We start from the raw sequence: 10,789 nt of genomic DNA, 5'->3' as shown, positions 1-10,789 counted from the left end.
GGGTTTGGTGTTTTAAGGAACATACCTAGTGTACAATTACAATAAAAATGTTTTAATTTTTTTATTCCGTATTTAGGATTACAAAAAACTGAACTACAATAACTATGACAGATGTCTGCTAGCCAGATATTGAGAAAACAGCCCTTAGAGGTTTCAGAGTACGAAGTGAAAAAAATAATAATTTTTTGTGACCCACCTTAATAAATATATTGTGTATATCATAAACCACACATGGTTTAATTTAAAAGTATATATACAAAAAACTGCAAATCGTATTTAAAAGCTTCTTCTAAAAATTCTTCAACAACTTTTATTCGGATTTTAGGAGCATACCTGGTGTTAAATTTAAAAATATTTTAGTTTTGTTTTGTTATTTAGATAGTCTATACTTTTAAAAATAATAATATCTTCTTTACCAACGTAGACATCGCTTACGCGGTTATATCCAAGTAAATACATATATATTTTAAATCGATATCTCATATAATATGTTCAGTAGTCTTTAGTTCTCCATTTAATAAGTTACCATTTTGTTTGAGAATTTTTGTGGTCGAGCAAATGTTTACTAAAATTCAACTTTTTTTCTTTGAAGACAGAGCTATTTTGTTATTTTGTAGCCTTTTCCCGTCGTAGGTCATTCTAAAATTTTATCCAGAAAACCAGAGTCACTTTAGTAATATTAAATTTTTTCTTCAAACATTTTACTTGAATTTTTAAATATCTGTTTATAAATATAACCCAAAAAATAAAATTTTATCCTATTTGAAGAAAATATTTTTATAGCTGTACCTCTTAAAACATATGTATAAGCTTTCTTACATCTCTTAGTAAATTCTAATTTTTACTTTTAAACTTTCGGACTTTTTCATCAAACTATTCATATTACGAGTATTTCGTTGCAAAAGGCCACGTTTCCTGAGTTATTTACAAAGAAGAAATGTCAGTAATTTTAATTCAGTATAATATTACTATAGATTTTTACCTTACATAATTGCAGCAAAATTTCATGACGGATCAGATTCCAATCTCATAGTAAAAGTAGTATACGCTCTCTGTTTAAGTTAACATCATATTCCATTGTGTCGATCACATATATACTTACCCAAAGGTCTTATTAATATTCACAAAATAAAATGATTTTTTTTTGGTTAATATCGCAGATGTGTGGACATTTCTACAGGGAGGGGTTACATACATAATATATATATGTATACCTAGATCAGGATTCACCGAACTATTTCGATTTGTGATAAAGATCTATTTTCTCTCAAATTAAAGTAAAGGATGATACTAAATCTATTAAAACAACACGTAAGCCAACTAACAAACTTACTTAGGGTGGCCAGACTTTTATTTTAAATAAAACATATAATTTTTTTTAACAGAAAATGTACATACCCTAAAACGGTTGTATCACACCGCATACCCCATACAATTATTTCATGCACAGATTTTCAACACCATCTACATATATCCAAAAAAAAAAAAATCTCAGTTAAATGAATACAAAAGCAGAAATCGTGTTTATTATTTGTACGAGTGAATCAAATTTAATTGAATAAAATAACTAACAAAGGAGAATGTCAAAAAACGAACAAACAGAGAAACACATATAGTCTTTTGTATAAAAAATTCACCAGTCAAATCGGCACAATACATAAAAAGATTAAAAATACTGCCAGTGCGCGCCACGTCTAATGCCACCGGGTAAAATTTAAATTCGTAGAAAGTCAAAAGTAAGCTTACAACGCCGCTCAAACTGACGAAGGCACCGGAATTACTGGCTGGAACAGATGTAGACGCGCATCGGCGTGTCCCAATTTGTTGGTGGCATTGCAGTAGTAATCACCAAAGTCCTGCTCAGCAACACTTGCTATACGTAGCACTGACGTTGTGGTTTCATGTGCGGATGCCGTATTGGAGACCTCATAACGTGAACTTGATTCCAGTTTGGCGCCATTGCGGTGCCAGAAAACAGCCGGCGCCGGATATGCTTGCACACTGCACTCCAATTCAGCGACATGTGATAGCATCTGTGCAACTTTCGGACGTTGTACAGCGATTTGTGGACGAAATTCTACTTCGATGAGTACCATACGTTCATCGGGTTGTCCCACGCCGTTGTCGGCGACACAGTAATAAGCGCCACGATCAAGTCGATGGACCTCTTTGATGCGCAATGTAGGTCCAGCTAATTTTTGTCCACCCGCAGGCATAATCGCATTGCCCTCACGCTTCCAATATATGGTGGGTTGTGGAAAACCTTCGGCATAACAGCTTACTTCGAGATTTTGTCCTTCGGTCACCAGTTTGGACTTTGGTGTACGCTCTTCCGATATGATGGGTGGATGTTTGATGGACAAGTTCAATTTCTTTGTGATCTTATCGGTGGCGGACACAATCACTTGACATTCGTAGGGGCCCATGTCACTCGCCTCTATTTTCGTTATCTTCAGCGAGTATGTCGCACTGTCAGCTTCGTCGTCCCGTGTCTCGGTAATCGTGTAACGCGGATCACTCAAGCTAAGTATATTTCGCATGGACAATACAACGGAACGTTTCGCCCAGCTAACGGACATGCGACCGACATTCTCCACTGTACAGTTGAACTGTACATCTTCGCCAACATTTGCAACAACATCACTGGAGATGTGACTGATCACCGGCTGGTTTGCATATAAGGCATTCGGAAGGAGCAGCAAAATAGCCATCAGCCATGTTACCGAAACAAGCCGTTCCATCTTCAAAAGTTCAAGTAACGGTATCAAAAAACAATGATTCTTATATGTTCACTTTTATAATTGTTTTCTATTTTAGAAACACTTGAACTCACTCATCCACAATACACGATGCGTTCTTTAACGCTTCCGATTCTTGACTGATCACTGACCGCAACGCGCAACGAAAATTACTGCACCATGAACAGATTGCCGAGCCACTCTTTGTGCCTTTGCTTTGCGCCTTTGCTTTGCTCGCGCCTTTGTCTCCTTCGCCGTTAATTTGGCGCATACTTCCCCATTTTGCTTCTTTTGCATGAGACACGGCGCGCTATCGCCCGATTTCCGTACAAACAGACGCACAGTTATTGATGTGCATCTACACAAACACACAAAGTTAATATACAAATTTACATACATACATATATGTATGTATATAGAAAAGCTTCAGCGCTACGCCTCTGCTTTCCGTGCTGATGCGATGTTTACGTCTAGCCGCCTAGCTGGTATGTGAAGTCCACTTGGGAGATTGAGTGGCCGTCAGCCGCGTATGCCTGCTTTCTTAAGTCATACTCTCACACAAGCGTCCAACGGCGCTTGTACCCACTGCCTTGGCTCTGTCGTTTTCTTATCAATGAATTCTCTCGCTCTTTTTTTTCTGCGTCTTCAGTGCAGAAACTGATATTCTGATATATTTCTTTAACCAGTTTGTTTTGATTGTCACTTCCTCGTGCAGTTTTGCTAAGTTTTATGACTATTTGCAATATTTGTGTGTAAATAATATGAGTTTGTGTGCTTTTATATTTAGTTTTGCTGCAATCCAAGACATTTTCTTGTAGTAGCAATGACCGTCTGAGTTACTTAATTGTAAATACGCCTTGTTGTTGTTGTTGTTGTTGGTAGTCGGCGCAATCTTGACTTTGGTTTTGCATGTAAACATCTCGGCATACTTTTCTGCTTAGTAAACAATTTTCGACTGAAGATTGTGAAACGAAAACGCTTCCTCTACAGCGTGTTGGATTTTGAACACTTCGAATTCTTGTTATACAGGGATACTATGCATGTGTTCTAGGGAACTCTACGTCAAGCAGAGATGCAGCTTGCTCCTTCTGCTGGTATCAGGTCATTCCCATATGTACGTAGATATGTATGTTTGTATGTATAACGATCATTCGACACACCCATGTGCGTGATTGTGAATATATGTATGTACATACAACATATGTTCACAGCAACGTTAAAATAAATGCCGGTCGAAGTTTTGGGACGTGCAGACACCATTCATTAAATGATTTATCACCTTCTCGGCTGCACTAACAGAATTTATTTCAGGTACAGATTGCTCGTATACTATGATGGTGAGAACTTTCTATTGAAAATACTCCATGAAAAAAAATATTTCTATTATAACCGGTGATCCAAGTGGAGGTACTTTTTTCAATAGCCATGAAGAAGATATTGCAGCTGTTGATGAAAGTGTACAAGGCGACCGTGGAAAGTCGAATCAGCGTCGTTTGCAGCAACTTGGACTAACCTATGGGACAACTTGGTGCATTTTAGGTCGACATCTTAAATTGAAACCGTACACAATACAGCTTGTGCAAGAACTGAAGCCGCTCGACCTTCCCAAACGACATTGCATCGCCCTATAAGCGCTTGAAAAGTTCTAAGAAGATCCGACGTTGTCAAACCAAATTTTGTTCAGCGATGAGACCCTTTCTGGCTCAATGGATACATAAACTGACGAAATTGCCCCATTTTGGACGAAGAGCAAACTGAGGAGAATAAAGAGCTGACATTTCATGAAAAAAAAATGGCCGATAGAATCTTCGGTCCATATTTCTTCCAAAATGATGCCCGTGAGAACGTACCTCGTTATCTTGTCATGATAACCTGATGCATAAAATTGAAGTTAGTGACCTCGATAATGATAATTTCACGTTTGGGCCGGTCGATGGCTATCAAGATCGTATGATATTACACCATTAAAGCCTAAAGTCAATGCGGACAATCCCGGTTTGAATCAGGTTTTCTAGCGAAACAGTACGTGTGTCATATGACAGTTACTAGTCAAAATGCTCGAACGAGTCATAGAAAATTTTACTCAACGGATGGGCCATCCGAGACATTGCCGCGGCCAACATTTTAAAGAGATGATATTCAAAAAATAAATACCAAATAATGTTCTTTCGAATGATAATAATCATTCCTCTCTTAATTTGAAGTTTCTGTATTTTTTTTTCTTTAAAAAAAAGTAAGGAAATGGATCACCCTCTATAACAAATATAATCAACTAATCAGGGAAAGGAAAATAACACTAATTGAATTTGTAGCCCTCGTTTGGTAAATGTGATCCATTAGATAACAACCCTCAATTTTGGATAACACTTCCAGCGATTTCAGCTCAGTACATTGAATCAGTATACATTTTTTTTAGACTTACAACACGAATCTAGATTTCCAAGAGCTTATCGATAAAACGGATATGATTTCGACATCAAATCACATTCCTGCAAATGTAAAGCAAACCATACCGTGTTTGCACACATGCAGTTCCGTCGGTATATTTGAATCATATCCTGAAGGAAAACAGCTTGGAGTAAAACTAAACGAGAATTTTGTAAGTATTAACTTTTAGTTGAGTCGGTATTAACGGTTTTTCTTATTTTCTTATAACTTTTAATTTCGTTAAACATTTATTTTAATTTCGTTAAACATTTACCTCGAAGTTAAAATATGAGAAATTGTATAAGAGCTAGCCTAGTCAAGGAATTTCAGATCAGTTACCATTCCGCGGCTTCCTTCTGGATATTGTAGCAGGTTAAACTCCAATTTATCCAAATTAGATCCAGCGTGCAAGGTGTTCCCGATTGACACTAGCCACCTCTTTGCATGCTCTGCCAACCCTACTCATCTAACACCCTTCTTCTTTTGGCCCGACCCTATCGAAACAGTACGTCGATGACAATTTACCCGTTACAACAACAGTAGATGGAGTTAGCATTCAATACAGAAGCTTCTCCAAGTGTAGTAGAGTAGTTTTGACTTTTCCTGCCGGGTGTGCACATGGATATATTGTAGGTAGATATGTACACACTTATGCAATGAGTTAATAATGTGAAGCATCTGTATCTATTCTGGCAATGGCAGTCGAGTGCAAACGCACTTGGCTTTCAATGCTCAGCCGAGCTTTTTTATTTGCCCTTGAAGAAAGTGTTACCAATGAATAAAATAATGTCATATAAAGTTTTGTCAGAAAGCTAAATTCCAGTAGGAATATTCGATGTTATGCTTGATTTAAGTTTTAAGAGCACAGAATTCGTGTTAATAAAAATCCGAATTTTTTATAATTATAGTTTTAAGTGTCATAACTTACTTAATATATATTACGATCCCTAAAAGAATATGTAAAGCAGCATTAATGTTTGTTTCTTGTTTTGTTTTTAGAAATACATTTCCAATTTATAAAAATACGTATAACAAATTTCACAGCCTAAATTCCTGAAATGTTCCGTAAACGGCAATCCTTTCAACGAGCATTGCTGGCAAGCTGTATTATGAAAATGTCCTTTACACTGCAGTGCATCTGCTTTTATACTCAGTTGACTGTTGGCGATTAACGGTTGGCAGCCTTTTGGGTTTGATATCCATTTCGTCCTCGTGGAATCTGACCATGGCGTGCAACATAGCACAGTCAAAAGCGGATCTGAAACTGAAAATGTCAAATTTTGTAATTTATTACTTAAATCCTGTTTCGCTGTTCAGGGTCAGAGAGTAGTGAATGCAATTCTGTGCTTACCCACGGCGCACACGGAACTATTAGTGTTGAATGTTTGCTGCTGAATTCATACCAACGCAGACCTGACTTATTGACTCTTTTATATGGCCTTCATATGTGTATGTACTTAAGTTGATAATGTATTTTTTGTGTGTGTAAGTATGGTAGTATATACATATATGTATAGTAGTGTACATAACTGAGAATTAGGGTGGTATCAGTTTTTTATAACATGCTACTAAGAGGGCATATTTTAGGCGAACATGACAAATGGCACTAATTTTCGCATATTTTTTATCTATATACATATACTATTATAAAAACGGTATATTTACTTTAAGCTCAGCTAAGCATATCAAAGTAATAAGCAAAGTTCTATAAATCAGTTCAACGAATCTATAAATAAAGTAATTGCAGTATACTAGCTTTCAATTCGTCTATAACCGCCTAAGCGACGTCTATGCCAATAAGGAAGAAGAACTTTCCAATTAAGAACTATCCTAGTTAAGCATAACATACGAAAAAATATCAAGTGTTCTATTCCTGGGGATCTTAAATCATGTCTGAACTAAACTTAATTGCTTTAAATCAAAATTAATCAATTCTCGCATCTTAACTGTGCACGTTACTGCTGTTACATACTGTGGACAATTTTGACTGCTTAAGAACTTATTTTTGCATAGTTTACAAACAGATGGCGCAAAATCAGAATTGAATAGACGATTTCTCTGCATGTACATGATTTTGTTTTTAATCTACTCCGTGAATTGGTTATGGAGTGTGATCTTAAGCGAATCTTGATATATTGTTTAGATAAATAAGTCAAATCATCATAATTAAATTAGTTGGTAAAAGTTTAATTTTGACCTAGCTTTTAAGCTTAAAAAAACAATGTTTTGTTGTATGGTGTACAAGTTTTCTTAGGCAAATATTTAAAAGGCACCAGCTTTTCTTGGAAACATTTATAAAATTCGTCATCAACCACGTATCCAATACACGCTCCTCATAATATTCGCCTATAGTTTTTTCACTTGACGTACAGATGGCGCGAATATTCGCTTGCGGTAGAAGTGTCATGCTGCTTCCGGAGGAAAACATGACATTTTTGTAAAAAGTCAATATAAAATGGAATATATCTTCCGTAGTTTTAATTATTTACACATAAGTATATACTATATCTTCTCTATTAAACCTTATTTCCTCCGTTTCTATTTTACTTACATTTGACTTAGTCAAGCCTATTGAACGATGTGGAAATACGAGTAGATATCAACAAATTAAGGCGAATCAATATCTTTACTCTCTGTATAACATATATGTATATAACGGGTGATCCAAGTAGAAGTTATTTTTTTCAAAGCCAGATCACGCGTGAGTCATGTCAAGTTATCATATTACTTTGTTCAGCATTTATTATTAGATAATATTCGAACGAATATACTACGTCCAGTACGCAGTGAAGAAAATATAGAAGTCGTAGTTGAGAGTGTACACAAAGCCCGTGGAAAGTCGATTTGGTGCCGTTCACAGCAGCTCCGACTGACGTATGGAAAGGCTTGGCGCATTTTACGTCGACATTTTGAATAGAAACCGTACAAAACATAGCTTGTACAAAACTGAAGCAGCTCGACCTTTCCAAGCGACATCGCTTAACTTTTGGAAAGTTCCAAGAAGATCCGACGTTTTCGAGCCGAATTTTGTTAAGCGATGAGAACTATTTCCGACCCAGTGGGTACGTAATTGGCGCATTTGAGATGAAGAGGAACCTGGAGAGATTAAAGAGCTGCCATTTCGTTCAGGAAAAACTACGGTTTGGGGTGGTTTGTGGGTCGGTGGAATCATCGGTCCATATTTTTTCACAAACTATGCCAATGATGATGATTACGCCTTGACAACCGACTATTTGATACCTGAAATTGAAGGTTTTTTGGTTTCAAACAGACGGCCTCACTTCCCACACATCACCGCATTCATTGGATTTATTGAGAGAGTACTTCGTTGCGCAGATAATTTCACGTTTTGGGTCGGTTGATTCGCACCCCAAGATCGTGTGATATCACACATTTGAACTTTTTCGTGTGGAGATATATAAAGTCTAAAGTCTATATGGACAATTCTACTTCGATAGAGACCCAATTATCATTCGAAATACTCGACCGACTCATCGTTAATTAGACTCGACGGATGGACTATCGAGTGTTGCACTGGGGCTAACATTTGAAGGAGATAATCTTAAAAAAAGAAAATCCGCAAAATGTTCTTTCGAATGATAAAAAAATGCTCCAATAAATGTGAAGTTTTTATGTGTGTTCTTTAAAAAGGTAGGGAACCTCGAAATGGATCAATCATTATATACTCTCCAGGTCATCCAAAACTATCATGCAATTCGATTATAGACATTCCTTCAGAAATTATGTAAAAATTTTTTTACATTTGCATATGTGTAGTACGGGATAGTTTTGGAACACATATGGTATACTTATATAAGCACAGTTCCTTCAACTATTGTGATGGCTACACGGACTGAGTAAAAAAGCGATCACACCTTTTTAATCTATTCCAAAAAATTAGATTTAATATAATATGATAATATTATGACAAATGAGTTACGGAATTCAGTTGCTTATAATTTTTTTTCGCCTCAGCTAAATTAGATAAGTAAATAAATGTGAAAATAAATGTGTAGTTTTCTCTCGAAGTCAGCGAAGCTGTTTCACATTTTACGAGACATATCAGACGTAAGAGAATACTTATAGACAGTCCTCAAAGGACATAATAAGATCATGAGAAAGAGCTAGAAAAGGCTATAACGTCACCAAATTTGGAATTTTTATCAAAATCAATAAGAAAACACAACTATTCGGTTTTATACAATATACATATATAGATATTAATATCATCAGTAAAGGAAGTTAATTAAATTGGTATCTAACATCCTGACTTCTTAAAAATATTATTACATACACATATATAATTTGATTATTGTTGAACACTTTTAAGTAGTAATTTGTTTGTTATTTTAGCTAAAACAATATAATAAATAAGATATTATTTAATATTCATTACTTTCTCCCAGTAGCCAGTTCAAAGGTTCGCACCACGACAGATTCATTGAGGGCTTGGGCGACGATATAGATTGTGGCGTTGCAGACCACGCAACAGATATATTTTCGCAACTCATCGGTTCAGCAGATACTACTTTGCTCGCCCCTGTACAATCAACAGCACGATGTAGTTCTTGAGTGTTCAGTGGCAACCCTGGATTTGCAACGACTTCATTAGTGGTTGTTGACTGTGTCACACCTGTGCTTTGGTTGAGTTGTTGCAATATTTCTGCCAGATCAGGCGATGGTATTGATGGCGGTATCGCACTAGCATTTGCCGCAAATGTGTTTTGCGTTGCACACCTAGCGACATTTGTAGATTTAGGTGGGTGAAAGCTGTTTATGTTGCAGGGCGAACTGCTGAAATTTTGCTGTCGTCTTACCGCCGGATCCATGGAGTAGGACATCAGACGTTGCACTATGCCTCTGTGCGCTAGTTGTTCGCTCAACGTCTGCGAATCCTTTACAGTGAGTCTTTCATTGAAAGACGAGCGTTTCGAATCCTTCTTTTGCTTCATGCGACGATTTTGAAACCATATTTTCACCTGACGCTCACGGAGCGACAAACGCTTGGCGATTTCTATGCGGCGTGTACGATAAAGGTATACATTTTTCTGGAACTCACATTCCAACTCCAATATTTGACTTCTGGTGAATGCGGTGCGGGAACGTTTCTGTTTATTTGCACTTGAGGTTGATGTTGGCTGATCTTCTGCTGAGCTTGCTTGATCGTAAGGGTTACTGCACATTGATTTGTGTTGCATGGATGTTGTTTGTTTCTGGTTGCTCGTATGGTAAGATGACTGTAATGATAATATGTATGTTGTTATATGTTGTTTGTGTAAATATATAATAAATGGTGCATGTTGCTTTTACTTACGACATTGTAGAAAGGTATGCCTTTGTGGACTCCAACTTCGATGGAATATGTTGGAAATTGTTGCACAGTTGTAGTCATTTCACTCTTGTAGATCAAACAGTGTTTACTCTTCAGTATCTAAAATGTGTTTAAAACAATTCTGCAGATTTGTTTGCTTTTATAGCAACGTCTGAGTCCGTACCAGATATCAACCTAATTTCCTGAGCGTTGGAAGGTTAAACTCTAATAGAATTTGTGTGTGCATAAGCATGCTACGGAAGCGTCGCCTTGACAAGGACACCTGATTTGCGTGTGTACTCCCTAATCGCGG

The 10,789-nt window shown here is 36.7% G+C and overlaps 2 protein-coding genes across 2 annotated transcripts; both read right to left on the bottom strand.

Moving 5' to 3' along the window:
- Positions 1-1,495: 1,495 nt before the first annotated feature.
- Positions 1,496-3,152, bottom strand: LOC108970510 (protein amalgam). Its single transcript, XM_018935952.1, has one exon. The coding sequence runs from the start codon at positions 2,739-2,741 to the stop codon at positions 1,755-1,757; it is 987 nt and encodes a 328-aa protein (XP_018791497.1). The 5' UTR covers positions 2,742-3,152; the 3' UTR covers positions 1,496-1,754.
- A 6,395-nt stretch (positions 3,153-9,547) lies between these two features.
- Positions 9,548-10,564, bottom strand: LOC108970392 (protein zerknuellt-like). The gene is made up of 2 exons (XM_018935731.1): positions 10,480-10,564; positions 9,548-10,402 (listed from the first exon to the last, which is right to left on the bottom strand). Exons 1-2 carry the CDS (start codon positions 10,555-10,557, stop codon positions 9,548-9,550), a joined length of 933 nt encoding a protein of 310 aa, XP_018791276.1. The 5' UTR covers positions 10,558-10,564.
- Between the last annotated feature and the right edge of the window lie 225 nt (positions 10,565-10,789).

Source organism: Bactrocera latifrons, unplaced genomic scaffold, assembly GCF_001853355.1.
Source record: "Bactrocera latifrons isolate USDA-ARS-PBARC rearing strain unplaced genomic scaffold, ASM185335v1 scaffold_3, whole genome shotgun sequence".
Taxonomy (NCBI): Eukaryota; Metazoa; Arthropoda; class Insecta; order Diptera; family Tephritidae; genus Bactrocera; species Bactrocera latifrons.
This window is presented reverse-complemented; position numbering and strand designations above follow the sequence as displayed.